General features: G+C 40.4%; 1 protein-coding gene and 1 pseudogene across 1 annotated transcript; both read right to left on the bottom strand.

The window, feature by feature from the left end:
* Window positions 1-561: 561 nt before the first annotated feature.
* Window positions 562-11,254, bottom strand: LOC124062417 (myosin heavy chain, fast skeletal muscle-like). The gene is made up of 39 exons (XM_046395171.1): window positions 10,334-11,254; window positions 10,115-10,258; window positions 9,860-10,016; window positions 9,740-9,767; window positions 9,551-9,659; window positions 9,355-9,447; window positions 9,201-9,264; window positions 9,022-9,120; window positions 8,824-8,927; window positions 8,560-8,698; window positions 8,296-8,414; window positions 7,905-8,054; window positions 7,627-7,797; window positions 7,212-7,512; window positions 7,045-7,115; window positions 6,872-6,959; window positions 6,644-6,761; window positions 6,437-6,560; window positions 6,162-6,298; window positions 5,821-6,076; window positions 5,494-5,736; window positions 5,234-5,410; window positions 5,006-5,151; window positions 4,813-4,903; window positions 4,332-4,721; window positions 4,098-4,224; window positions 3,893-4,011; window positions 3,613-3,809; window positions 3,208-3,391; window positions 2,928-3,093; window positions 2,683-2,807; window positions 2,270-2,578; window positions 1,974-2,177; window positions 1,737-1,862; window positions 1,471-1,641; window positions 1,274-1,378; window positions 1,084-1,179; window positions 862-993; window positions 562-659 (listed from the first exon to the last, which is right to left on the bottom strand). The coding sequence occupies exons 1-39, from the start codon at window positions 10,538-10,540 to the stop codon at window positions 639-641; spliced, it is 5,808 nt and encodes a 1,935-aa protein (XP_046251127.1). The 5' UTR covers window positions 10,541-11,254; the 3' UTR covers window positions 562-638.
* Window positions 11,255-14,947: 3,693 nt separating this feature from the next.
* Window positions 14,948-25,653, bottom strand: LOC124061935 (annotated as a pseudogene).
* Between the last annotated feature and the right edge of the window lie 739 nt (window positions 25,654-26,392).

Below are 26,392 nucleotides of genomic sequence, written 5' to 3'. Positions count from 1 at the left end.
AATTAATGTTTGTCTGGAATATTAAAACCTTCAATCTTATGGTTGTACATATAATGATCAATAACTATTTGATAAGCATTACTTTCAATTCAACTGAGACTATAAATCAAGGTCCATTTTTTATGACATCAGTGCTGTCACAGCATCACATTCTCCACCCCTAAAACTGAGAAAATTATCATCTTAAATTCTTGTCAAAGTTCGAATGAATGAATTTGACCTCCCTCAAACTCATTGGGAGTTATATCAGATTCTTTTGTTGTAGCGCAATGTCATAATACGACACTTTCTCAGCAAGAATCAATGATATAATAAAAACCTATCAAAAAGGTAAAAAAGGAAATAGTTAAAAATAGGAAAATCATTGAAAAGGTATGGAAGAGTGACAGTAAAGGTGTGACTCAGGTAGTCCACCTCTGTAGCAAAAAAGTGTTCAGTATATTTTGTTTTGCAGACACTCAATCGAATAAAGACTTTAAATGTCACAAATGATCTAAATCTCACATTTGCTTTCAGTCTGAGGATGCAAAGAGATCGAAATAACAGAAGCAGCAATTGAAGATCAAAATCAACAGTTTTATTGTGGTATATTTCACATCATATTATATGATTTGAAACAGCCCAAAAGCTCAAGTGCTTTACTCAGCAGCATCTTTCCCCTGTAAGAAAAAAAAGAGTTAATACTTTCAGTACATGTAAACATACTTAGACAACATCCATTTGTCTGACATTAATTTGATTTGAAGTTCCATGAAGTAGTCATGGAAATTATTTTCACTCATGGGTAAAACATTGTGTGACATAAAAAGCATGGGAGATTTAACTAGATATATCATCGAGCTGAAATGTGTGTACATTTACCTTTCCACTGTCACGGCTCTTTGCTCTCAGTTTATTGACCTGAGACTCTGCAATATCAGCACGCTCCTCAGCCTCCTCCAGCTCATGCTGGACCTTCCTGCACTTGGACAGGTGAACGTTGGCCTGTTCCTCCTGAAATTAAAGATACAGAAAGATGTTTGAATGTTCATAAAGGCCAACTAAGTCAGGTGTACATGGTTTAAAATAAAGTGTTGTCCTTACCGCTTCCTCAGCCTGCCTCTTGTAGGCCTTCACCTTCAGCTGCAACTTGTCAACCAGATCCTGCAGCCTGGTAACGTTTTTCTTGTCCTCCTCGGTCTGTAATAGAAAATATAGATTTGGATGTTTAAATATTTTTATTGTATATTGTATTGAATTGTACTGTACATGTCAAATGTTAATGGAGTTTTACCTGATAGGTGAGCTCCTTCACCCTCCTCTCGTATTTGCGGACACCCTTCACAGCATCTGCTCCACGCCTCTGCTCAGCCTCAACCTCTGCCTCCAGCTCACGCACCTTCAGAAAACCACAAAATTCATAAAATGTTTAGGATCCCTATGGTTTCGTACATTTGTTCGACCATGCAAATGTTAAGAGAATTGTCTTACCCTAGACTCAAGTTTCTGGAGCTGCTTCTTGCCACCCTTCATGGCCAGGTTCTCAGCCTCATCTAGACGATGCTGCAAGTCCTTAACAGCCACCTCCAGGTTCTTCTTCATCCTCTCCAGGTGAGCGCTAGTATCCTGCTCCTTCTTCAGCTCCTCAGCCATCATAGCAGCCTAGAGCAGAAAGCATAAAATGTTAATTAGAAATACCTTGAAAAAAACGCAATTTATGTGGAGTAAAAATGAGAATAAATGGAATTTAAACTTACATCAGTGATGGCCTTCTTGGCCTTCTCCTCTGCATTCCTTGCTTCCTGAACAGTGTCATCCACCTCGCTCTGGATCTGGACCAGGTCAGCCTCGAGCTTCTTCTTGGTGTTCAAAAGGCTTGTATTCTAAACGATAAAAAGATTTCGTCACTGAAGTCATCACAACCAATTGTCACATCATCTTTGAAAGAAATGTTCAATTGTTACACCATCGAAGAAATTGTGGGGTTTGCTCACCTGAGAGTGCAGGAGTCCAACACGCTCGCTGGAGTCAACCAGCTCCTGCTCAGCAATTTTGCGGCTTCTCTCTGTCTGTTCCAGAGCAGCTCTAAGTTCCTCAATTTCAGCCACCATGAGGCCGTTCCTGCGCTCCACCATAGCAGCTTGTTCCTTGAGGTCATCCTGGGCTCTGACAGCATCATCAAGATGCAGTTGTGCATCCTGGTGAAACATATCAGCAAAATAATTATATGACTGGCACAATGTTGGTGCACTGCCCATAGACTGTGCAGCAACTTTATGTCTTACAATACCTTCAGCTGTGCCTGCACATTCCTCAGCTGCTTCTGGGATTCAGATGCCTGGCGATTGGCATGGCTCAACTGAATCTCCATCTCATTCAAGTCTCCCTCCATCTTCTTCTTGATTCTCAGGGCATCGTTCCTGCTCCTGACCTCAGAATCCAGAGTGCTCTGCATGGAGTCAATCACCCTCTGGCTGTTCCTCTTGATCTGCTCAATCTCCTCATCTTTCTCTGCTAGCTTCCTGTCCACCTCACCCTTAATCTGGTTAAGCTCCAGCTGGACACGCAGGATCTTAGACTCTTCGTGTTCCAGAGTTCCCTAATGATATCACAGAATAAAATATTCATACACTCTTTGCCTTCAAACCTTGGATAAAACATTTGTCCATAAAGTTTGAGAAGATCTTCCCAGAAGAAATGTACCTCAGCCTCTTCAAGAGCAGTCTGGATCTCAGACTTCTCTGTCTCCACCTGCTTCTTGGCCTTCTCCAGCTCATGGATGCTCTTGCCAGTCTCACCAATCTGTTCAGTCAGATCTGAGATCTCCTCTGCAGAGAGATGCATGTGTTTTATACTGTTAAGGCCCGATGTGTAAAATTTAAATAGATACTTAATGTTGAATACAATGTATTGTTACCATAATAGTTAATACAATCTAGTAAGCTCACGTTGCAGATTCTTGTTTTCACGCTTCATGGTCTCCAGCTGATCCAGAGCTTCTTCATAAGAGTTCTTCATCTTGAACAGCTCAGTACCAAGAGCACGAGCCTCCTTCTGTGCTCCCTCCAGCTCTGCCTGACCCTCCTCATACTTCTGTTTCCACTCTGCCAACACCTAAATAACACAATGTTCAGTTCAGTTGGTTATGTAGCAAAATAACGACAAATAAATATATATATTGTATGGTTTGTGCAGCTTAGTTATGCAACATCATGTAAACACTGTCACCTTGTCAAAGTTCCTCTGCTTCTTGTCCAGGTTGGCAGCAAGTCCATTAGCCCTCTCCACATCAATCATGAGGTCCTCCACCTCACTCTGGAGCCTCTGTTTGGTTTTCTCAAGAGAAGCACATTTGGAATTCACTGCCTCAATCTGTTCCTCAGCCTCCTGAAGGCGCTGGGCCAGCTTCTTCCTGTGAGAAAAAGATGCAGTTTGTCTCTCAGTGAAAAGCTTGAAGTTCTATTGAAACAATTATATATGGTTCAATAGAATTCTGATGAACACATGAAAGTAGTGCCACAATTTAAAATGTTTGGCCCAAAAAATTAAGCCAAACAAATGTCAAATTGTAAAGTTTTTATTTGTTTACTGCAAGTGTTGCTTCAAGCAATTAATTGTTTGAATGTTACTCACTTGGCTTCCTCAAGCTCCTCAGTGCGCTGGATAGCATCAGTTTCGTACTTAGTTCTCCACTGAGCCACCTCACTGTTGGCCTTGGACATACCACGCTGCAGCTCAGCCTTGGCCTCTTGCTCCTCCTCAAACTGCTCCCTCAGCAGGTCACAGTCATGGCGGGCTGATTGCAGTCCATGGGCAAGAGCATTCTTGGCCTGATGTAAGAAATAATATTCAGTGTGCAAGACATCTAAATGACACAGAACAAATACACCGTAAACACTCTGCATTTTCTTACCTTAACCTCCTCCTCAATATGTCTCTTCAGCTCCTCAATCTGCTGTGTGAAGGCCTGTTTGCCTCTGGTCAGCTGGGAGACAAGAGCTTCTTTCTCTTCAATCTGACGACTGAACTCACCTTTGTGGAAGATGTCATGAAGCTTTAGTTTGGGTCATTTTGCTCAAGAACACATGACAGATAATTCACTGATAACTAATAGATACCATTTTCTGTCAGGAAACGTGCTTTCTGTGCACCCAGGTCATTGATTTGACGGACATTTTCATCATTCTTGGTCTTCAGTTCACTCAGTTGGTCCTCAAGAGTACGGCACATCTTTTCAAGGTTTCCCTAATGAAGGAAACACAGATCATGTCAAAGAGCAGATTTTATTTATTTAATTATTACACCAATTATGGTATTAAAGTAGAGTTTAGTGTTGTTTGTGTTTTGTGTACCTTTGCTTTAGCAACAGCCTCCATATTGCTAGAGAGGTCATCAATCTCCATTTTGTATTCACTCTTTTCCTTCTCAAGCTTCTGCTTGACACGCTGGAGGTTGTCGATCTGCTCTCCCAGCTCAGCAACGCTGTCTGCTTGCTTCTTGCGCAGAGCAGCAGCAGTGGCTTCATGCTGCAGAGTGGACTCCTCAAGGTCACGACGGAGCTTCTGGAACTCAGCTTCGCGCTTCTTGTTCATCTCAATCTGTGCGGCAGTGGCACCACCAGCCTCCTCCAGCCTCTCACTGATCTCCTCAAGTTCCCTGGAGAGGTCAGCTCTCTGCTTCTCAACCTTTGCACGAGCAGCACGCTCTGCCTCAATCTCCTCCTCCAGTTCCTCAATACGGGCCTGGTGAATGGAGGTAAGTTTTTTTCAGTAAACTTTTAATACACAAAATGGAAATGCACGAAGTTACATTTTATTTAACACAATATGTCACCTGAAGCTCCTTGATCTTCTTCTGAAGCTGAGCACCCAGTGACTGCTCATCCTCAATCTTGCTAAGGAGCTGACTGATTTCAAAGTCCTTCCTATGAGAATAAATGATAAAATACATAGTAAGAATTCATACAGTTTAACACGATTTTTAAAAGGATGGTTGTTCAAATTCAAAAGTAGTTACTAAGAGTTACTTTTTCAGCTTCTCCTCAGACTGCTGCTTGTCATTCTCAAGATCCATGATAGATTCCTGTGCCAGTTTCAGATCACCCTCCAGCTTCCTCTTGGCTCTCTCAAGGTCCATACGCAGCTTCTTCTCTTGCTCCAGAGAACCTTCAAGCTGAACAATATTATGAGCTAATGATCACGTTCAAGAATATTGAATATTGCTTGGCCAAACCAAAGAGATTTTGTAAACTTACATCATCCACTTGCTGCTCAAGCTTGGTCTTGGCCTTGGTCAGAGTGTTGACTTTGTCTTCCTCAGCCTGCAGGTCATCAAGAGTCTGCTGGTGAGCCTCCTGAAGGGCTTTCTTTTCCTTGGTTAGCTTGGCAATGCTCTCATCCTGAGAGGCCATCTCCTCGGTCAGGTTCTTCACCTAAGTTTGCAAGAAGGATGTTGTTTTTACATGGTAATCTTTAAATATTGCTTGATCTGCTGCATATATTAATATTTACACACCTTGTTCTCAGTGGCATGTTTCTCCTTCTCCACTTTGGCCAAGGTAAGCTCCAGGTCATCAATGTCCTTCTTGAGCTCAGAGCATTCATCCTCCAGCTTTCTCTTCTTGGCAGTCAACTCAGCATTAATCTCCTCTTCATCCTCCAGTCTCTCAGTTGTCTCCTTGAGCTTGGCCTCCAACTGAATCTTGCTCTTGATAAGTCCCTCACATCTTTCCTCAGCATCTGACAGATTCTCTGATTCCTGGTTCATTTTATGAAAATAGTCTTTAGCACATCAACACTGGAAAACCAGAAAAGGCACAGCTGTCTGTTGATATGTACTTACGGATGCTACTTGCAGCTGCAGATCGTTCTTCTCCTGCAGAAGGGACACCATCTTCTCCTCCAGGTCCTTCTTCTTGGCCAGGGCAGTGGCCAAGTCTGATTGCATCTTCTCATAGTTCTCCTTCATCTGGGCCAGTTCCTTCTCAGTTTCAGCGCTCTTCAGCAGAGGCTTGATCTTGTAGTACACCTTCATCCATGGCCAGTGTTTCACATTCATGAATGAGCGGACGTTGTACTGGATAGTATAGATGGCTTCCCTGTTGACAAGGCATTGAGTTATGAATATCACTGTTGTTTGTAACTTTCCATACCATATTTCAGAATTTGCTGTTTTCAACGTGCCTCCTCTCCATCATCTTCACAAACTCCTTTCTCATGAGGTACCCACGGCAGAGAGCCTGAGTCATGGTGACCAAAGCTGCCAGTTTTTCATCTCTCATCTCTTCAAGGGTACCCAGCAGACCAGCCTTGAAGAACACCTGAAACAAAAAGAATAATGTAGCGTTAACTCACATAGTGAATCCTTCTCCCCCTTAATTCACACAAAAATACTTTGTACTTAAAAACATTTCTTCTTGGCAAGTACACTGAAGTATGAATATAATCCAAAAGCTTACCTTGGTGTGTCCGAATCTGTACTGGTCATGATCAACATCAATTGATCCAAGCAGCTTCTCTGAAGCCTTCTTGTTATCAATGAACTGACCCTCAGGGATGACACTGGCATTCAGCACCTTGTACCTTTTAAGAGAGAGTTTATGGTCAGTGTGAGAGTTTTCTTTGGACAGTCCGCATCAAAATGACATTAAAATGCCAGCTGATACCTCTGCTTGAAGTCCCCGTAGAGGATTCTGCTGGGGAAACCTTTTCTGCAGATTCTGATACCCTCCAGCACACCGTTACACCTGAGCTGGTGGATGACCAGGTGATTCTCCATAAGACCTGTAGAAAGACAGTTCCTACTTGTTTGAATGAGTAGTTCCTCTTTTGCTGACGCAGTACAAAAGTAAACCAACAAAACAAAGCTTATTTAGATTATGTTTTCAATGTACCTGGAGTCTTTGACTCGTTGGGAATCAGACAGCGCACAAAGTGAGGATGGGTGCTCCTCAAGTTAGTCATCAGCTTGCCCAAGTTCTCCTGTAGATTCAAAATGGTAATGCTTGTCATGAAATGGAACAAATATAAGCACTGAGTATAACCTGCTTACAATATTACACCTTACCCTGAACTGTGAAGATACAGTCTGCATAGAGGAACCCTTCTTCTTGCCTCCCTTCTTGCCACCACCGGCCTCTGTTGATAACAACAGACATGTTTTTTTAGAAGCAGGCATTAACACGATCACATGCTTTTCAATTTTGTTTCAATTAAGTATAGTTATTATCATACCCTCAACAACGGGAGGATACAGAAGAGCCAGCAGTTTAACTGAGGACTTCTGATACAACTGCACCACAGACTCGTTCAGTGGATCCTTGTTCTTATCCAGCCAGCCACTGATGTTGTAGTCCACGGTACCAGCATAGTGCACCAGAGAGAAGTGGGCCTCAGCCTTTCCTTTGGCTGGCTTTGGCTTCTCAAATGCTCTGCTTTTGCCAAGATGCTGGTCATACAGCTTGTTCTTGAAGGATGTGTCAGTGGCCTTGGGGAACATGCACTCCTCTTCAAGGATGGAGAAGATGCCCATAGGCTTGAAAAAAGTGGGAAGACATTTGTAATTATAAATTACTATGGTGTACATGGTGTATGGTATACATGAAGTCAAATGAAGAATAATTACATAGAAACAAAGTGAAACAACTACCTTTTCAATCAGCTCAATGCAGGCAGCCAAGTCCATGCCGAAGTCAATGAACTCCCAAATAATACCCTCCTTCTTGTACTCCTCTTGCTCCAGGACAAACATGTGGTGGTTGAAGAACTGCTGCAGTTTCTCATTGGTGAAGTTGATGCACAGCTGCTCCATGCTGTTGAACTGTGAGAGCACATATATTCAGCATAATCTCTTGCAGGTAGTAAGAAGATAGGAATGGTTCTGTCATGAAAAGCATCAGCTACAGAGCTGTTTGAAATGAAACTCACATCAAAGATTTCAAAGCCAGCAATATCCAGGACACCAATGAAGAACTGCCTTGATTGTTTAGTGTCCAACATCTGGTTGATACGGACGACCATCCACAAGAACATCCTCTCATAGATAGACTTGGCCAGGGCAGTCACTGAGTTCAGCACCTGAAAAAAAAATGCAGGATTATTATTCTGGACTCTAAATGAAGGATATGCAACAAAAGAATCAACACTTAAATCAGGTTCTTTATTTTTTTACTTTGTTAATTCCAAACTGGGATTAAATTACTTCTCTGCATTTAACCCATCACTGATTGAAACACACACATGAAGGTTCCTGTTGGTAATAGAAATACACATGTACTCCAATTTAAACAAAAAACTTATACCAACATGTGTCAGTTACCTGAGGTACAGTCTGTCCCTTGGTGACAAACTCATTTCCGACCTTCACTCTGGGATAGCACAGAGCTTTCAGCATGTCAGCAGAGTTCAGACCCAGCAAGTAAGCAACCTTGTCAGCATCTGGAAATAGTTAAGTTATTTACAATTAATATATACAGTATGTGACTGAGACTTTGCATTATGACATAAGAGAAACCAGTCTGACCAAGAAATTTTCTGCTTTTGGTCCCAAGCTATGCACTTATACCTGGCCTTAAATACTCACCCTCTGTGCCATCAGGCTCAGCCTGCTCCTCACGCTGCTTCTGCTTGAACTTCATGTTACCATGGTGGAGCACAGCACCAGTCATCTTGTAGATGCTCATCTTCTCTTCATTAGTGAAGCCCAGAATATCAATAGCATTCTGTTTTCAAAAGAAATGTCCAGACAAAACATAATCACTTTAGAAAATGCATTCAAAAGAGAGGTACTGATATTACATATGATGGACATAATACATTTCGATGTTTTGAAGTGAAGGTCACTCACATCAGTGGCTTCCAGCTCAACTTTGTCATCAATGCTGGCCACAGTGATCTGGCCCTGGCTACACATGGGGAAGTCGTAGGGGTTGGTTGAGATGAGTGACAATTCTGAAGAGCAAAAAAGAGGTGACAAGGTCAATAAATTGTTAAACATGAAAGATGTGAGTAGGTTTAAAATTATGTGGCAACACAGTCTGTTTACCAATCAGCTCAGGCTTGTGGTTGGTCATCATCTGGTAGAAGATGTGGTAGCCTCTTTCATCAGGAAGCTGGAATGTGACTCTGGACTTCTCCAGCAGATCTATAAATGTTGTTCACAGGTCACAGTCTGCAAATTCTGAGTTCCAATCATTTGTATGTACCATGAGAATTGTTACTTACATGTCTCAATATCAGCACTAGCCAGTTTGCCAGTTGTGCCAAAATGGATTCTGATGAATTTACCCTGTTTGGAATAGAGGAGTTTTTAATATCCCACCACACAGAAAATATATATAAAAATATCTTTCTTATGTAGAAATCCCTCCATACTTACAAAACGAGATGAGTTGTCATTCCTCACAGTTTTGGCATTACCATAGGCCTCCAGCAGAGGGTTGGCTGCAATAATCTGATCCTCCAGTGAACCCTATATGTATATAATGCAAGTTTAAAATTGATATCAGAAAATGACTGGGAAAATATTTCATACTAAAACAACACTTAAATGTTATCATCATGTAATAACATACTCCCATCTTTGATGAGTCCTGCTTCTTCTTGTCTCCACCAACTGAGATTGTTGCAAAGTACTGGATGACACGCTTGGTGTTCACAGTCTTTCCGGCACCAGATTCTCCACTAGGTATAGACACAGACTTATGAGAATTTGTTCAAGATACTTGATTGTGTTTAACAAAGTGAACAAATGTGCAACTTACGTGATCAAGACAGACTGGTTCTCCCTATCTGTTAAATGAAAAAAAAAGGAATTAGCTGTGTTTTTCTGCAACAGAAACCTCATATACTGATGATTCTACACTGTCATGGTCGTGACTTACCAGTAAGCATGAACTGATAAGCGTTGTCAGAGACAGAGAAGATGTGGGGTGGAGCCTCCATACGCTTCTTGCCTCTATAGGCACTTACAACTTCAGCATCGTACACAGGGAGCCACTTGTAAGGGTTCACAGTGGCACAGAACAAGCCAGAGTAGGTCTGAAAGTCACCATAGAGATCCAGCAGTTAACTGTCTGTTTCCTACATGTACAGCCATTTTCAATATTTCTCTTTTCTCGTTAGACAGATTGTCTTACGTAGATCATCCATGCTGCATAACGCTCTTTGAGGTTATACAGCACAGAGGCTTCATTGAGATGGGTCATCATGGCCATGTCCTCAATTTTGTCGAACTTGGGAGGATTCATTGGAGTGACGTCATCTTCTTTGACTGTCCTCTCCTGGAACAGGACATTTGTCACAATGAGAACTGATCACACTGAATTCCTAAGTGAATCTGACTTTGTGGTACCAACCTCCTGAGTATCCAGGACTTTGACAGTGACTTTGCCACCATCTTTCTTGATGATTGTCCCCTTTAAGTACAGCTCCTTAGCATCAGCCACGTAGCAGGCAGACTTGGCATCAAAAGGTTTGTTTTGAGCCTCAATTCTCTCCTTCTCTGGCTTACGGAGGTAAATGGCAGCTTTGCCATAAACGGCCATCTCCGCGTCCGTACTCATGGTGGCAGTTTCCTTCTATGAGTTAATTACACATAAAGTAATGTTATAAATCTTTTTCTTTTGTTTTAAAACAAAGGCCATGTGGTAATAGCACAGAATTAACTAAATTATTAACAGATCTCTCTTAAATTTATATCTCTGCATCAGTACAAGTTACTTCACTTTGCTCGTTCAAATTCTGCAAGTACTGAGCATGATAAATTAACACTATCATGATGAAAACTGCTGCTGAATAAAATGTTTCACATAAAATATGTACAAATAAAACATAACTGAAAAATTTTCATACCTGGCTCTCCCTCTGTCAAAAGTCTCTTAACCTATATCCTGTGGCCCTGTAGAGTACACCACATGTTTTCAGCAAATTGGTTGTAGTTGTGAGAAATAATTAGTAAATATTTTAATGCATTTCTATCATGAAATCATTTAAATGGTTTAAAGCAGATAGAAGTCAAACTTACCACAAGCAGGAGTCTCAAAGGGTCTTCAACCACACACTGGTCTGCACCCTTTGACTCCTTATATTCAATCTGGCTTGCCTACGTAGTAAAAGTTAAATATGGGACACATGCAAATATGGTGTGGATAACAGTCTAAGCAGATGTACATTGAAACAGGTGCTGCTAGTCAATAAATGTACTATAAATGAACTACTTATGGATGTTTGGATGTCAGCCTTACAGACTGACAAACAAAACATCCAAAAATGAAGATTTCTTTTTACTTTCTTCAATTAATGTCTTTCACAACATGACATTGTTAGGTCTTTTAGTAAAAAGAGGAGGGGTGCAAAAATAGCAGTTCTGTTTCATTTTTTAATTTATGTTAAACATCTTTAAATTGCTGCAGACTATGTCTGACTGACTGCCTTGGCTGTCATTTACACCATGACAACAAGAATGGCTTCAAACAAACAAATTTCTTAGGTGTCTGTGTCATGCAGATGATGGAATGGATATTTTAATCAACCCACATTTCTATACATGTTACACATTTCACTCGCTCTCCCACTTTACAAGTGTGACCATGACTTCAAGTGTATTTTCTGCCTTTTTACGATACTAACTTTTTCACTTCAAAGTGTTGCTGATTTTATCGCAAATCCTTCACTTTTATTCATCACTGTTGACACTGTGCATCTGTAAATCATTTCGAGCAGAGTTCTTTAAATGCTCAAATATTTTCTTTGACTATTTGTCCAACAGTAATGATTCCATTCTGATTTCAAAATATGTTCTCCTGATGTGTCAGATAGAGTAAGATGGTTAAAAAAAAACAAAACAACAACTCTTCACTGTACAATTATTAGCTTTAAGCAGTTTTGAACACTGTTTTCCAGAGCAGTTCAGGAGTTATAGAATATTTAAAAAAAAAAAAAAAGTTCTCGCAAGCTGCCACCTTTTTCCAGATTTGAATGTTTTAATGGCAACAGTGTGTGATTGCCAGCATGCAGTGACGCGAGTTCAGGCTAGGCTGTGATTCCAGAACATCCCAAAATAATATAGATATTCTTAGCACCAGTACCTGAAATGTTGTGAATTAATGAAGTGATGTAGAAGTTATTGTTACTGTTGTCTCTAAACTGTGAAAGAAGTAAGCTTCACTTTTGCCATTTAATCAGTTTTAAAACAGCTCATAGCTATGCTTTGCAAAAAGCAGTACAGATATTTGATGCGTATGTTATCATTTCCAGTTATGCTTCATAACAATGTCGAAATATTAAATAATGAAAGATCATGTGAGGATTTTTCATTTGTTTTCCTCTCACCCCATTTTTAGGTACCATAATTATCATGACCCCAGATGTTCCAGATCTGTCAGCTTTTTAACTGATTACAGTTTTCAGGTTTGAAATGCAGGGAAAGGGAGCTCTTGCTGTTCATCATCCCTCAGCTTTCACTTTGAGCTATCAGTCCTTCAGCCTGTTTTTTTTCTATTTTTTTAAATTTATGTCAGAAAGTAAATTTCCACATTTTTAAGGCTATTTAAGGTTTCTAGTTATTATTTTATGTGTAAAATATCAATGTGATTGGAACTGGTAAGTTAGTTACTTCAAATGTAAGTCATATTTGCTGAACAGACTGAACTGTTTTTGTTGCCCCACATCTCTTTCTTGTAAATCTCAACTTTGCAAATCCAAACAAGATTCTTTAGGGCAGCTCTTGCCGCCTTTTAACTAATCAGCCTCATCAATTGCTGCAGCTGTTAAGGAGCAGCTTTTAGGCTTTACTTCATTGTCTTTGGGCAAGTTACAGAGAGCAAATTAAATTTAAATCTGTTTTTGTGATGGCCCTTTTAGGGTATTGCTTGGATCCTAAATTTCTGCCACCAGCTGACTTACTCTAGGGGTTTTTTATGTGTATTAATACCACTAACATACTTATTTAATGTAATCTAATCTAAGTTCAACTAAATTCAATGTGTATGCTAAATCCTAATTTCATTTTCGAGCAATTTATTAAGCTAAGGCTATAAAGTTGAAAACACACATATATTAATATTTATTTATTTATATTTATGGACTTAAAAATATCAATATTTGCTTAATTAAACTTTTTCTTCATGTGTGAAATGAATTAAAACATACCCAGCTTCAGTTATTGTTGACACAATAATTAAGAATTAATTAAAAAATGTATGAATTAAAAAATGCCCTTCTTTGCGTCATACTGTGTAACACTACTGTATATTTTGACTACTGTTGTCTGAAGCATCATATTTACATAATTAAAAAGAAAGTAGATGAAAAAAATATGCACTTCTTAGATCTTTTACCACACTCACAGTCTGGAATTACTGGAATACTTGCATTGATTGTATGTTGCTTACAAAGCAGAAGTTAAATATGGGACACAAGCCAAATATGGTTGGGACAACAGCTGATGCATAGAGTTTGGCATTTGCTGCCGGTACATGCATCTTATGTTTCAGGTTTCCATCAGCAAAGGCACATCTTGAATTTGTGATAACCCCCACTTAAAAAATGTAACTAGTTTTCAATTTTTTAATGAACTGGTTATTCACTGATTTGAGTAAATTGTTGAAACATACTAGTCAGAGTATAAATACACATGTTGGCCCTTTTCTAATCATCTCACATATTCTTTAATTTGTAGGATTAAATGCAAATTTGGAATTATAAATACTAAATGGAATAACAGTGGAAATGTAAATAATTTCACAATCAGTAAATAATTAAAAATATGTAACTGCTACTTGTGATAAGGTGTAAGAGATATGTCTATGGTATTCACACTCATATGTCAAGCTATTAACGCTTTAACTGACTCTGCAGACAGAGCTTCAAGTCCATTTTTGGCTGCATTTTAAATGTCAACTATTCCCGTTGTTGAGCAATACCATTTTTAAATGTCACAAGCAATAGTGTTGAACTTGCAGTGTGAAAAACACCCTGAAAATGTCTGCATTCAATTATCACTCAGCATAGTGCAATCACATTATAATTTGCAAACTGAAAGGAAAAAATCCCCTGTGATAAAGAGTAATTTACATTCACAAATGTTTATTTGAAATTTAAGTTCACTCATTAATCTCTCACATCACACTTCGAATTAATAGTTCCTTTTGAATGTATGTTTAAATATGTGTGCATACATTCTGTGTTTTTGTGCAGGTGTCAGGACATCTTAAAACCAGCTATTACACAACAGCTGACACTGTCATGTGATTTATCCTTTACCATGTGGTACTGAAATATCAGGTCAGGTTCAGTCACATGCTTGGCTCTGTGGTCTGACTGATCTATATAAATGTTATTGTTAATGTATATATTGTGATTAATGTTCTCTGTATTTAATTCAAGATTTATATAGCTGAAAACTGACATTAGTTGAATTTGAGAGCAAGTGAGGCTTACTGCTCTCTGAGCAGAGCCAAACAAAGTTGTGGTTCCTTATCAATGCTGTTTCAGACCTGCCAATGGTATGATAGAGTTCATCTCGGATTTGGATCTTGGATGTTTGGATTAAATATGATTTGAGTGGTGCACATTTACTTTTTTACCCATAATGTGTTTCATGAACATATCCTGACGAACACAAAGGTGCTCACAGGCCAGCTTGGGGATTAAGTTTCTCTGCACATCAGGGACATGCTATGAGCTGTCCATACACCTCAAATGTTAAGGATTGTTTTAGCAACTTTTTGTCGTCAGGTCGCTGGTTGCCAGAAAACTCTGGACTGTATGAGTGACACATTGATAATGTCTCAGGGGAAGCTTTAACATTAAACAGCTTATTTTATGTTTCACATCACAATAAAAAAACAGCATTTGACATTAATTCAGGATTGTGCATATTATTTAGTTACTGATCTGGTTCAGTTCACACATTAACTACCTTTTAGAAGAAAATAAGGTATGAAAGTATTACACACAACAATTTAAAAGCAATTCCTTAAACTTTATTGTTTCATCATCAGTTCTATCATATTATATGATTCAACACAGTGAAACATTCAGTGTATTTTACTCAGCTGCTTCTTTTCCCTGTAAAAAAAAAAAAAAAGATAAATGGGTTGTGTGAGTTTGATTTTAAGGAGCCTGAAGTGACAATAATTTTGATCAGTTAATCCTATATTATTTAAACCCAACACTGTGAAAGGTGTGAACATATTGCTGTAGAGATTCTGCTCTAACATTCTGATGGACACAAATTAAAGAATGATGATTGCCTTTTTCATGATATTACACAAAGCTATTTACCTTTCCACTGTCACGGCTCTTTGCCCTCAGTTTGTTGACCTGAGACTCTGCAATATCAGCACGCTCCTCAGCCTCCTCCAGCTCATGCTGGATCTTCCTGCACTTGGACAGGTGAACGTTGGCCTGTTCCTCCTGAAATTAAAGATGTGGAAAAATGTTTGAATATTCTGAAAGGCCAACCAGATCAGGTGTACATGGTTTAAAATAAAGTGTTGTCCTTACCGCTTCCTCAGCCTGCCTCTTGTAGGCCTTCACCTTCAGCTGCAACTTGTCAACCAGATCCTGCAGCCTGGTAACGTTTTTCTTGTCCTCCTCGGTCTGTAATAGAAAATATAGATTTGGATGTTTAAATATTTTTATTTGTATATTATATTGAATTGTACTGTACATGTCAAATGTTAATGGAGTTTTACCTGATAGGTGAGCTCCTTCACCCTCCTCTCGTATTTGCGGACACCCTTCACAGCATCTGCTCCACGCCTCTGCTCAGCCTCAACCTCTGCCTCCAGCTCACGCACCTTCAGAAAACCACAAAATTCATAAAATGTTTAGGATCCCTATGGTTTCGTACATTTGTTCGACCATGCAAATGTTAAGAGAATTGTCTTACCCTAGACTCAAGTTTCTGGAGCTGCTTCTTGCCACCCTTCATGGCCAGGTTCTCAGCCTCATCCAGACGATGCTGCAAGTCCTTAACAGCCACCTCCAGGTTCTTCTTCATCCTCTCCAGGTGAGCGCTAGTATCCTGCTCCTTCTTCAGCTCCTCAGCCATCATAGCAGCCTAGAGCAGAAAGCATAAAATGTTAATTAGAAATACCTTGAAAAAAATGCAATTTATGTGGAGTAAAAATGAGAACAAATGAAATTTAAACCTACATCAGTGATGGCCTTCTTGGCCTTCTCCTCTGCATTCCTTGCTTCCTGAACAGTGTCATCCACCTCGCTCTGGATCTGGACCAGGTCAGTCTCGAGCTTCTTCTTGGTGTTCAAAAGGCTTGTATTCTAAAAGGTAAAAAGATTTCGTCACTGAAGTCATCACAACCAATTGTCACATTATCTTTGAAAGAAATGTTCAATTGTTACACCATCGAAGAAATTGTGGGGTTTGCTCACCTGAGAGTGCAGGAGTCCAACACGCTCGCTGGAGTCAACCAGCTCCTGCTCAGCAATTTTGCGGCTTCTCTCTGTCTGTTCCAGAGCAGCTCTAAGTTCCTCAATTTCAGCCACCATGAGGCCGTTCCTGCGCTCCACCATAGCAGCTTGTTCCTTGAGGTCATCCTGGGCTCTGACAGCATCATCAAGATGCAGTTGTGCATCCTGGTGAGACATATCAGCAAAATAATTATATGACTGGCACAATGTTGGTGCACTGCCCATAGACTGTGCAGCAACTTTATGTCTTACAATACCTTCAGCTGTGCCTGCACATTCCTCAGCTGCTTCTGGGATTCAGCTGCCTGGCGATTGGCATGGCTCAACTGAATCTCCATCTCATTCAAGTCTCCCTCCATCTTCTTCTTGATTCTCAGGGCATCGTTCCTGCTCCTGACCTCAGAATCCAGAGTGCTCTGCATGGAGTCAGTCACCCTCTGGCTGTTCCTCTTGATCTGCTCAATCTCCTCATCTTTCTCTGCTAGCTTCCTGTCCACCTCACCCTTGATCTGGTTAAGCTCCAGCTGGACACGCAGGATCTTAGACTCTTCGTGTTCCAGAGTTCCCTAATGATATCACAGAATAAAACATTCATACACTCTTTGCCTTCAAACCTCGGGTAAAACATTTGTCCATAGAGTTTGAGAAGATCTTCCCAGAAGAAATGTACCTCAGCCTCTTCAAGAGCAGTCTGGATCTCAGACTTCTCTGTCTCCACCTGCTTCTTGGCCTTCTCCAGCTCATGGATGCTCTTGCCAGTCTCACCAATCTGTTCAGTCAGATCTGAGATCTCCTCTGCAGAGAGATGCATGTGTTTTATGCTGTTAAGGCCCGATGTGTAAAATTTAAATAGATACTTTATGTTAAATACAATGTATTGTTACCATAATAGTTAATACAATCTAGTAAGCTCACGTTGCAGATTCTTGTTTTCACGCTTCATGGTCTCCAGCTGATCCAGAGCTTCTTCATAAGAGTTCTTCATCTTGAACAGCTCAGTACCAAGAGCACGAGCCTCCTTCTGTGCTCCCTCCAGCTCTGCCTGACCCTCCTCATACTTCTGTTTCCACTCTGCCAACACCTAAATAACACAATGTTCAGTTCAGTTGGTTATGTAGCAAAATAACAACAAATAAATGTATTTTATGCTTTGCGCAACTTGGTTATGCAACATCATGTAAACACTGTCACCTTGTCAAAGTTCCTCTGCTTCTTGTCCAGGTTGGCAGCAAGTCCATTAGCCCTCTCCACATCAATCATGAGGTCCTCCACCTCACTCTGGAGCCTCTGTTTGGTTTTCTCAAGAGAAGCACATTTGGAATTCACTGCCTCAATCTGTTCCTCAGCCTCCTGAAGGCGCTGGGCCAGCTTCTTCCTGTGAGAAAAAGATGCAGTTTGTCTCTCAGTGAAAAGCCTGAAGTTCTATTGAAACAATTATATATGGTTCAATAGAATTCTGATGAACACATGAAAGTAGTGCCGCAATTTAAAATGTTTGGCCCAAAAAATTAAGCCAAACAAATGTCAAATTGTAAAGTTTTGATTTGTTTACTGCAAGTGTTGCTTCAAGGAATTAATTGTTTGAATGTTACTCACTTGGCTTCCTCAAGCTCCTCAGTGCGCTGGATAGCATCAGTTTCATACTTAGTTCTCCACTGAGCCACCTCACTGTTGGCCTTGGACATACCACGCTGCAGCTCAGCCTTGGCCTCTTGCTCCTCCTCAAACTGCTCCCTCAGCAGGTCACAGTCATGGCGGGCTGATTGCAGTCCATGGGCAAGAGCATTCTTGGCCTGATGTAAGAAATAATATTCAGTGTGCAAGACATCTAAATGACACAGAACAAATACACCGTAAACACTCTGCATTTTCTTACCTTAACCTCCTCCTCAATATGTCTCTTCAGCTCCTCAATCTGCTGTGTGAAGGCCTGTTTGCCTCTGGTCAGCTGGGAGACAAGAGCTTCTTTCTCTTCAATTTGACGACTGAACTCACCTTTGTGGAAGATGTCATGAAGCTTTAGTTTGGGTCATTTTGCTCAAGAACACATGACAGATAATTCACTGATAACTAATAGATACCATTTTCTGTCAGGAGACGTGCTTTCTGTGCACCCAGGTCATTGATTTGACGGACATTTTCATCATTCTTGGTCTTCAGTTCACTCAGTTGGTCCTCAAGAGTACGGCACATCTTTTCAAGGTTTCCCTAATGAAGGAAACACAGATCATGTCAAAGAGCAGATTTTATTTATTTAATTACTATACCAATTATGGTATTAAAATAGAGTTTAGTGTTGTTTGTGTTTTGTGTACCTTTGCTTTAGCAACAGCCTCCATATTGCTAGAGAGGTCATCAATCTCCATTTTGTATTCACTCTTTTCCTTCTCAAGCTTCTGCTTGACACGCTGGAGGTTATCGATCTGCTCTCCCAGCTCAGCAACGCTGTCTGCTTGCTTCTTGCGCAGAGCAGCAGCAGTGGCTTCATGCTGCAGAGTGGACTCCTCAAGGTCACGACGGAGCTTCTGGAACTCAGCTTCGCGCTTCTTGTTCATCTCAATCTGTGCGGCAGTGGCACCACCAGCCTCCTCCAGCCTCTCACTGATCTCCTCAAGTTCCCTGGAGAGGTCAGCTCTCTGCTTCTCAACCTTGGCACGAGCAGCACGCTCTGCCTCAATCTCCTCCTCCAGTTCCTCAATACGGGCCTGGTGAATGAAGGCACGTTTATTTCACTAAATTTTTAGTACACAAAATGGAAATGCATGAAGTTACATTTTATTTAACACAATATGTCACCTGAAGCTCCTTGATCTTCTTCTGAAGCTGAGCACCCAGTGACTGCTCATCCTCAATCTTGCTAAGGAGCTGACTGATTTCAAAGTCCTTCCTATGAGAATAAATGATAAAATACATAGTAAGAATTCATACAGTTTAACACAATTTTTAAAAGGATGGTTGTTCAAATTCAAAAGTAGTTACTAAGAGTTACTTTTTCAGCTTCTCCTCAGACTGCTGCTTGTCATTCTCAAGATCCATGATAGATTCCTGAGCCAGTTTCAGATCACCCTCCAGCTTCCTCTTGGCTCTCTCAAGGTCCATACGCAGCTTCTTCTCTTGCTCCAGAGAACCTTCAAGCTGAACAATATTATGAGCTAATGATCACGTTCAAGAATATTGAATATTGCTTGGCCAAACCAAAGAGATTTTGTAAACTTACATCATCCACTTGCTGCTCAAGCTTGGTCTTGGCCTTGGTCAGAGTGTTGACTTTGTCTTCCTCAGCCTGCAGGTCATCAAGAGTCTGCTGGTGAGCCTCCTGAAGGGCTTTCTTTTCCTTGGTTAGCTTGGCAATGCTCTCATCCTGAGAGGCCATCTCCTCGGTCAGGTTCTTCACCTAAGTTTGCAAGAAGGATGTTGTTTTTACATGGTAATCTTTAAATATTGCTTGATCTGCTGCATATATTAATATTTACACACCTTGTTCTCAGTGGCGTGTTTCTCCTTCTCCACTTTGGCCAAGGTAAGCTCCAGGTCATCAATATCCTTCTTGAGCTCAGAGCATTCATCCTCCAGCTTTCTCTTCTTGGCAGTCAACTCAGCATTAATCTCCTCTTCATCCTCCAGTCTCTCAGTTGTCTCCTTGAGCTTGGCCTCCAACTGAATCTTGCTCTTGATAAGTCCCTCACATCTTTCCTCAGCATCTGACAGATTCTCTGATTCCTGGTTCATTTTATGAAAATAGTCTTTAGCACATCAACACTGGAAAACCAGAAAAGGCACAGCTGTCTGTTGATATGTACTTACGGATGCTACTTGCAGCTGCAGATCGTTCTTCTCCTGCAGGAGGGACACCATCTTCTCCTCCAGTTCCTTCTTCTTGGCCAGGGCAGCGGCCAAGTCTGATTGCATCTTCTCATAGTTCTCCTTCATCTGGGCCAGTTCCTTCTCAGTTTCAGCGCTCTTCAGCAGAGGCTTGATCTTGTAGTACACCTTCATCCATGGCCAGTGTTTCACATTCATGAATGAGCGGACGTTGTACTGGATAGTATAGATGGCTTCCCTGTTGACAAGGCATTGAGTTATGAATATCACTGTTGTTTGTAACTTTCCATACCATATTTCAGAATTTGCTGTTTTCAACGTGCCTCCTCTCCATCATCTTCACAAACTCCTTTCTCATGAGGTACCCACGGCAGACAGCCTGAGTCATGGTGACCAAAGCTGCCAGTTTTTCATCTCTCATCTCTTCAAGGGTACCCAGCAGACCAGCCTTGAAGAACACCTGAAACAAAAAGAATAACGTAGCGTTAACTCACACAGTGAATCCTTCTCCCCCTTAATTCACACAAAAATACTTTGTACTTAAAAACATTTCTTCTTGGCAAGTACACTGAAGTATGAATATAATCCAAAAGCTTACCTTGGTGTGTCCAAATCTGTACTGGTCATGATCAACATCAATTGATCCAAGCAGCTTCTCTGAAGCCTTCTTGTTATCAATGAACTGACCCTCAGGGATGACACTGGCATTCAGCACCTTGTACCTTTTAAGAGAGAGTTTATGGTCAGTGTGAGAGTTTTCTTTGGACAGTCCGCATCAAAAAGACATTAAAATGCCAGCTGATACCTCTGCTTGAAGTCCCCGTAGAGGATTCTGCTGGGGAAACCTTTTCTGCAGATTCTGATACCCTCCAGCACACCGTTACACCTGAGCTGGTGGATGACCAAGTGATTCTCCATAAGACCTGTAGAAAGACAGTTCCTACTTGTTTGAATGAGTAGTTCCTCTTTTGCTGACGCAGTACAAAAGTAAACCAACAAAACAAAACTTATTTAGATTATGTTTTCAATGTACCTGGAGTCTTTGACTCGTTGGGAATCAGACAGCGCACAAAGTGAGGATGGGTGCTCCTCAAGTTAGTCATCAGCTTGCCCAAGTTCTCCTGTAGATTCAAAATGGTAATTCTTGTCATGAAATGGAACAAATGTAAGCACTGAGTATAACCTGTTTACAATATTACACCTTACCCTGAACTGTGAAGATACAGTCTGCATAGAGGAACCCTTCTTCTTGCCTCCCTTCTTGCCACCACCGGCCTCTGTTGATAACAACAGACATGTTTTTTCAGAAGCAGGCATTAACACGATCACATGCTTTTCAATTTTGTTTCAATTGACCGTAGCTAAGATCGTACCCTCAACAACGGGAGGATACAGATAAGCCAGCAGTTTAACTGAGGACTTCTGATACAGCTGCAGCACAGACTCATTCAGTGGATCCTTGTTCTTATCCAGCCAGCCACTGATGTTGTAGTCCACGGTACCAGCATAGTGCACCAGAGAGAAGTGGGCCTCAGCCTTTCCTTTGGCTGGCTTTGGCTTCTCAAATGCTCTGTTTTTACCAAGATGCTGGTCATACAGCTTGTTCTTGAAGGATGTGTCAGTGGCCTTGGGGAACATGCACTCCTCTTCAAGGATGGAGAAGATGCCCATAGGCTTGAAAAAAGTGGGAAGACATTTGTAATTATAAAGTAGCAAGTTATACTTATAAGTTAATACACAGAATCACAAAGTGAAATGACTACCTTTTCAATCAGCTCAATGCAGGCAGCCAAGTCCATGCCGAAGTCAATGAACTCCCAAATAATACCCTCCTTCTTGTATTCCTCTTGCTCCAGGACAAACATGTGGTGGTTGAAGAACTGCTGCAGTTTCTCATTGGTGAAGTTGATGCACAGCTGCTCCATGCTGTTGAACTGTGAGAGCACATATATTCAGCATAATCTCTTGCAGGTAGTAAGAAGATAGGAATGGTTCTGTCATGAAAAGCATCAGCTACAGAGCTGTTTGAAATGAAACTCACATCAAAGATTTCAAAGCCAGCAATATCCAGGACACCAATGAAGAACTGCCTTGATTGTTTAGTGTCCAACATCTGGTTGATACGGACGACCATCCACAAGAACATCCTCTCATAGATAGACTTGGCCAGGGCAGTCACTGAGTTCAGCACCTGAAATGTTTTTTTGTAAAATGCAGGATTATTATTCTGGACTCTAAATGAAGTAGATACAACAAAAGAATCAACACTTAAATCAGGTTCTTTTCTTTTTTTTTTTTTTTTTAACTTTGTTAATCCCAAACTGGGATTAAATTACTTTTCTGCATTTAACCCATCACTGATTGAAACACACACATGAAGGTTCCTGTTGGTAATAGAAATACACATGTACTCCAATTTAAACAAAAAACTTATACCAACATGTGTCAGTTACCTGAGGTACAGTCTGTCCCTTGGTGACAAACTCATTTCCGACCTTCACTCTGGGATAGCACAGAGCTTTCAGCATGTCAGCAGAGTTCAGACCCAGCAAGTAAGCAACCTTGTCAGCATCTGGAAATAGTTAAGTTATTTACAATTAATATATACAGTATGTGACTGAGACTTTGCATTATGACATAAGAGAAACCAGTCTGACCAAGAAATTTTCTGCTTTTGGTCCCAAGCTATTCACTTATACCTGGCCTTAAATACTCACCCTCTGTGCCATCAGGCTCAGCCTGCTCCTCACGCTGCTTCTGCTTGAACTTCATGTTACCATGGTGGAGCACAGCACCAGTCATCTTGTAGATGCTCATCTTCTCTTCATTAGTGAAGCCCAGAATATCAATAGCATTCTGTTTTCAAAAGAAATGTCCAGACAAAACATAATCACTTTAGAAAATGCATTCAAAAGAGGGGTACTGATATTACATATGATGGACATAATACATTTCGATGTTTTGAAGTGAAGATCACTCACATCAGTGGCTTCCAGCTCAACTTTGTCATCAATGCTGGCCACAGTGATCTGGCCCTGGCTACACATGGGGAAGTCGTGGGGTTGGTTGAGATAAGTGCCAATTCTGAAGAGAAAAAAAGGGGTGACAAGGTCAATAAATTGTTAAACATGAAAGATGTGAGTAGGTTTAAAATTATGCGACAACTCGGTCTGTTTACCAATCAGCTCAGGCTTGTGGTTGGTCATCATCTGGTAGAAGATGTGGTAGCCTCTTTCATCAGGAAGCTGGAATGAGACTCTGGACTTCTCCAGCAGATCTATAAATGTTGTTCACAGGTCACAGTCTGCAAATTCTGAGTTCCAATCATTTGTATGTACCATGAGAATTGTTACTTACATGTCTCAATATCAGCACTAGCCAGTTTGCCAGTTGTGCCAAAATGGATTCTGATGAATTTACCCTGTTTGGAATAGAGGAGTTTTTAATATCCCACCACATGGAAAATATATATAAAAATATCTTATGTAGAAATCCCTCCATACTTACGAAACGAGATGAGTTGTCATTCCTCACAGTTTTGGCATTACCATAGGCCTCCAGCAGAGGGTTGGCTGCAATAATCTGATCCTCCAGTGAACCCTATATGTATATAATGCAAGTTTAAAATTGATATCAGAAAATGACTGGGAAAATATTCCTTATTTAAAGAACACTGAAATGTTGTCATCATACAGTAACATATGCCCACCTTTGAGGAGTCCTGCTTCTTCTTGTCTCCACCAACTGAGATTGTTGCAAAGTACTGGATGACACGCTTGGTGTTCACAGTCTTTCCGGCACCAGATTCTCCACTAGGTATAGACACAGACTTATGAGAATTTGTTCAAGATACTTGATTGTGTTTAACAAAGTGAGTTTAACAAAGTGAACAAATGTGCAACTTACGTGATCAAGACAGACTGGTTCTCCCTATCTGTTAAATGAAAAAAAAAGGAATTAGCTGTGTTTTTCTGCAACAGAAACCTCATATACTGATGATTCTACACTGTCATGGTCGTGACTTACCAGTAAGCATGAACTGATAAGCGTTGTCAGAGACAGAGAAGATGTGGGGTGGAGCCTCCATACGCTTCTTGCCTCTATAGGCACTTACAACTTCAGCATCGTACACAGGGAGCCACTTGTAAGGGTTCACAGTGGCACAGAACAAGCCAGAGTAGGTCTGAAAGTCACCATAGAGATCCAGCAGTTAACTGTCTGTTTCCTACATGTACAGCCATTTTCAATATTTCTCTTTTCTCGTTAGACAGATTGTCTTACGTAGATCATCCATGCTGCATAACGCTCTTTGAGGTTATACAGCACAGAGGCTTCATTGAGATGGGTCATCATGGCCATGTCCTCAATTTTGTCGAACTTGGGAGGATTCATTGGAGTGACGTCATCTTCTTTGACTGTCCTCTCCTGGAACAGGACATTTGTCACAATGAGAACTGATCACACTGAATTCCTAAGTGAATCTGACTTTGTGGTACCAACCTCCTGAGTATCCAGGACTTTGACAGTGACTTTGCCACCATCTTTCTTGATGATTGTCCCCTTTAAGTACAGCTCCTTAGCATCAGCCACGTAGCAGGCAGACTTGGCATCAAAAGGTTTGTTTTGAGCCTCAATTCTCTCCTTCTCTGGCTTACGGAGGTAAATGGCAGCTTTGCCATAAACGGCCATCTCCGCGTCCGTACTCATGGTGGCAGTTTCCTTCTATGAGTTAATTACACATAAAGTAATGTTATAAATCTTTTTCTTTTGTTTTAAAACAAAGGCCATGTGGTAATAGCACAGAATTAACTAAATTATTAACAGATCTCTCTTAAATTTATATCTCTGCATCAGTACAAGTTACTTCACTTTGCTCGTTCAAATTCTGCAAGTACTGAGCATGATAAATTAACACTATCATGATGAAAACTGCTGCTGAATAAAATGTTTCACATAAAATATGTACAAATAAAACATAACTGAAAAATTTTCATACCTGGCTCTCCCTCTGTCAAAAGTCTCTTAACCTATATCCTGTGGCCCTGTAGAGTACACCACATGTTTTCAGCAAATTGGTTGTAGTTGTGAGAAATAATTAGTAAATATTTTAATGCATTTCTATCATGAAATCATTTAAATGGTTTAAAGCAGATAGAAGTCAAACTTACCACAAGCAGGAGTCTCAAAGGGTCTTCAACCACACACTGGTCTGCACCCTTTGACTCCTTATATTCAATCTGGCTTGCCTACGTAGTAAAAGTTAAATATGGGACACATGCAAATATGGTGTGGATAACAGTCTAAGCAGATGTACATTGAAACAGGTGCTGCTAGTCAATAAATGTACTATAAATGAACTACTTATGGATGTTTGGATGTCAGCCTTACAGACTGACAAACAAAACATCCAAAAATGAAGATTTCTTTTTACTTTCTTCAATTAATGTCTTTCACAACATGACATTGTTAGGTCTTTTAGTAAAAAGAGGAGGGGTGCAAAAATAGCAGTTCTGTTTCATTTTTTAATTTATGTTAAACATCTTTAAATTGCTGCAGACTATGTCTGACTGACTGCCTTGGCTGTCATTTACACCATGACAACAAGAATGGCTTCAAACAAACAAATTTCTTAGGTGTCTGTGTCATGCAGATGATGGAATGGATATTTTAATCAACCCACATTTCTATACATGTTACACATTTCACTCGCTCTCCCACTTTACAAGTGTGACCATGACTTCAAGTGTATTTTCTGCCTTTTTACGATACTAACTTTTTCACTTCAAAGTGTTGCTGATTTTATCGCAAATCCTTCACTTTTATTCATCACTGTTGACACTGTGCATCTGTAAATCATTTCGAGCAGAGTTCTTTAAATGCTCAAATATTTTCTTTGACTATTTGTCCAACAGTAATGATTCCATTCTGATTTCAAAATATGTTCTCCTGATGTGTCAGATAGAGTAAGATGGTTAAAAAAAAACAAAACAACAACTCTTCACTGTACAATTATTAGCTTTAAGCAGTTTTGAACACTGTTTTCCAGAGCAGTTCAGGAGTTATAGAATATTTAAAAAAAAAAAAAAAGTTCTCGCAAGCTGCCACCTTTTTCCAGATTTGAATGTTTTAATGGCAACAGTGTGTGATTGCCAGCA

This window comes from Scatophagus argus, chromosome 7, assembly GCF_020382885.2.
Source record: "Scatophagus argus isolate fScaArg1 chromosome 7, fScaArg1.pri, whole genome shotgun sequence".
Taxonomy (NCBI): Eukaryota; Metazoa; Chordata; class Actinopteri; family Scatophagidae; genus Scatophagus; species Scatophagus argus.
This window is presented reverse-complemented; position numbering and strand designations above follow the sequence as displayed.

Bases quoted from the DNA above. Each gene is read 5' to 3' on its own strand.
- LOC124062417 (XM_046395171.1), bottom strand. From the start codon at position 10,540: ATGAGTACGGACGCGGAGATGGCCGTTTATGGCAAAGCTGCCATTTAC. The intron at 2,808-2,927 runs GTGAGCTTACTA...ATCTCTCTGCAG, and splicing joins TGAAAACAAGAATCTGCAAC to AGGAGATCTCAGATCTGACT. The intron at 994-1,083 runs GTAAGGACAACA...CTTTAATTTCAG, and splicing joins AGAGGCAGGCTGAGGAAGCG to GAGGAACAGGCCAACGTTCA.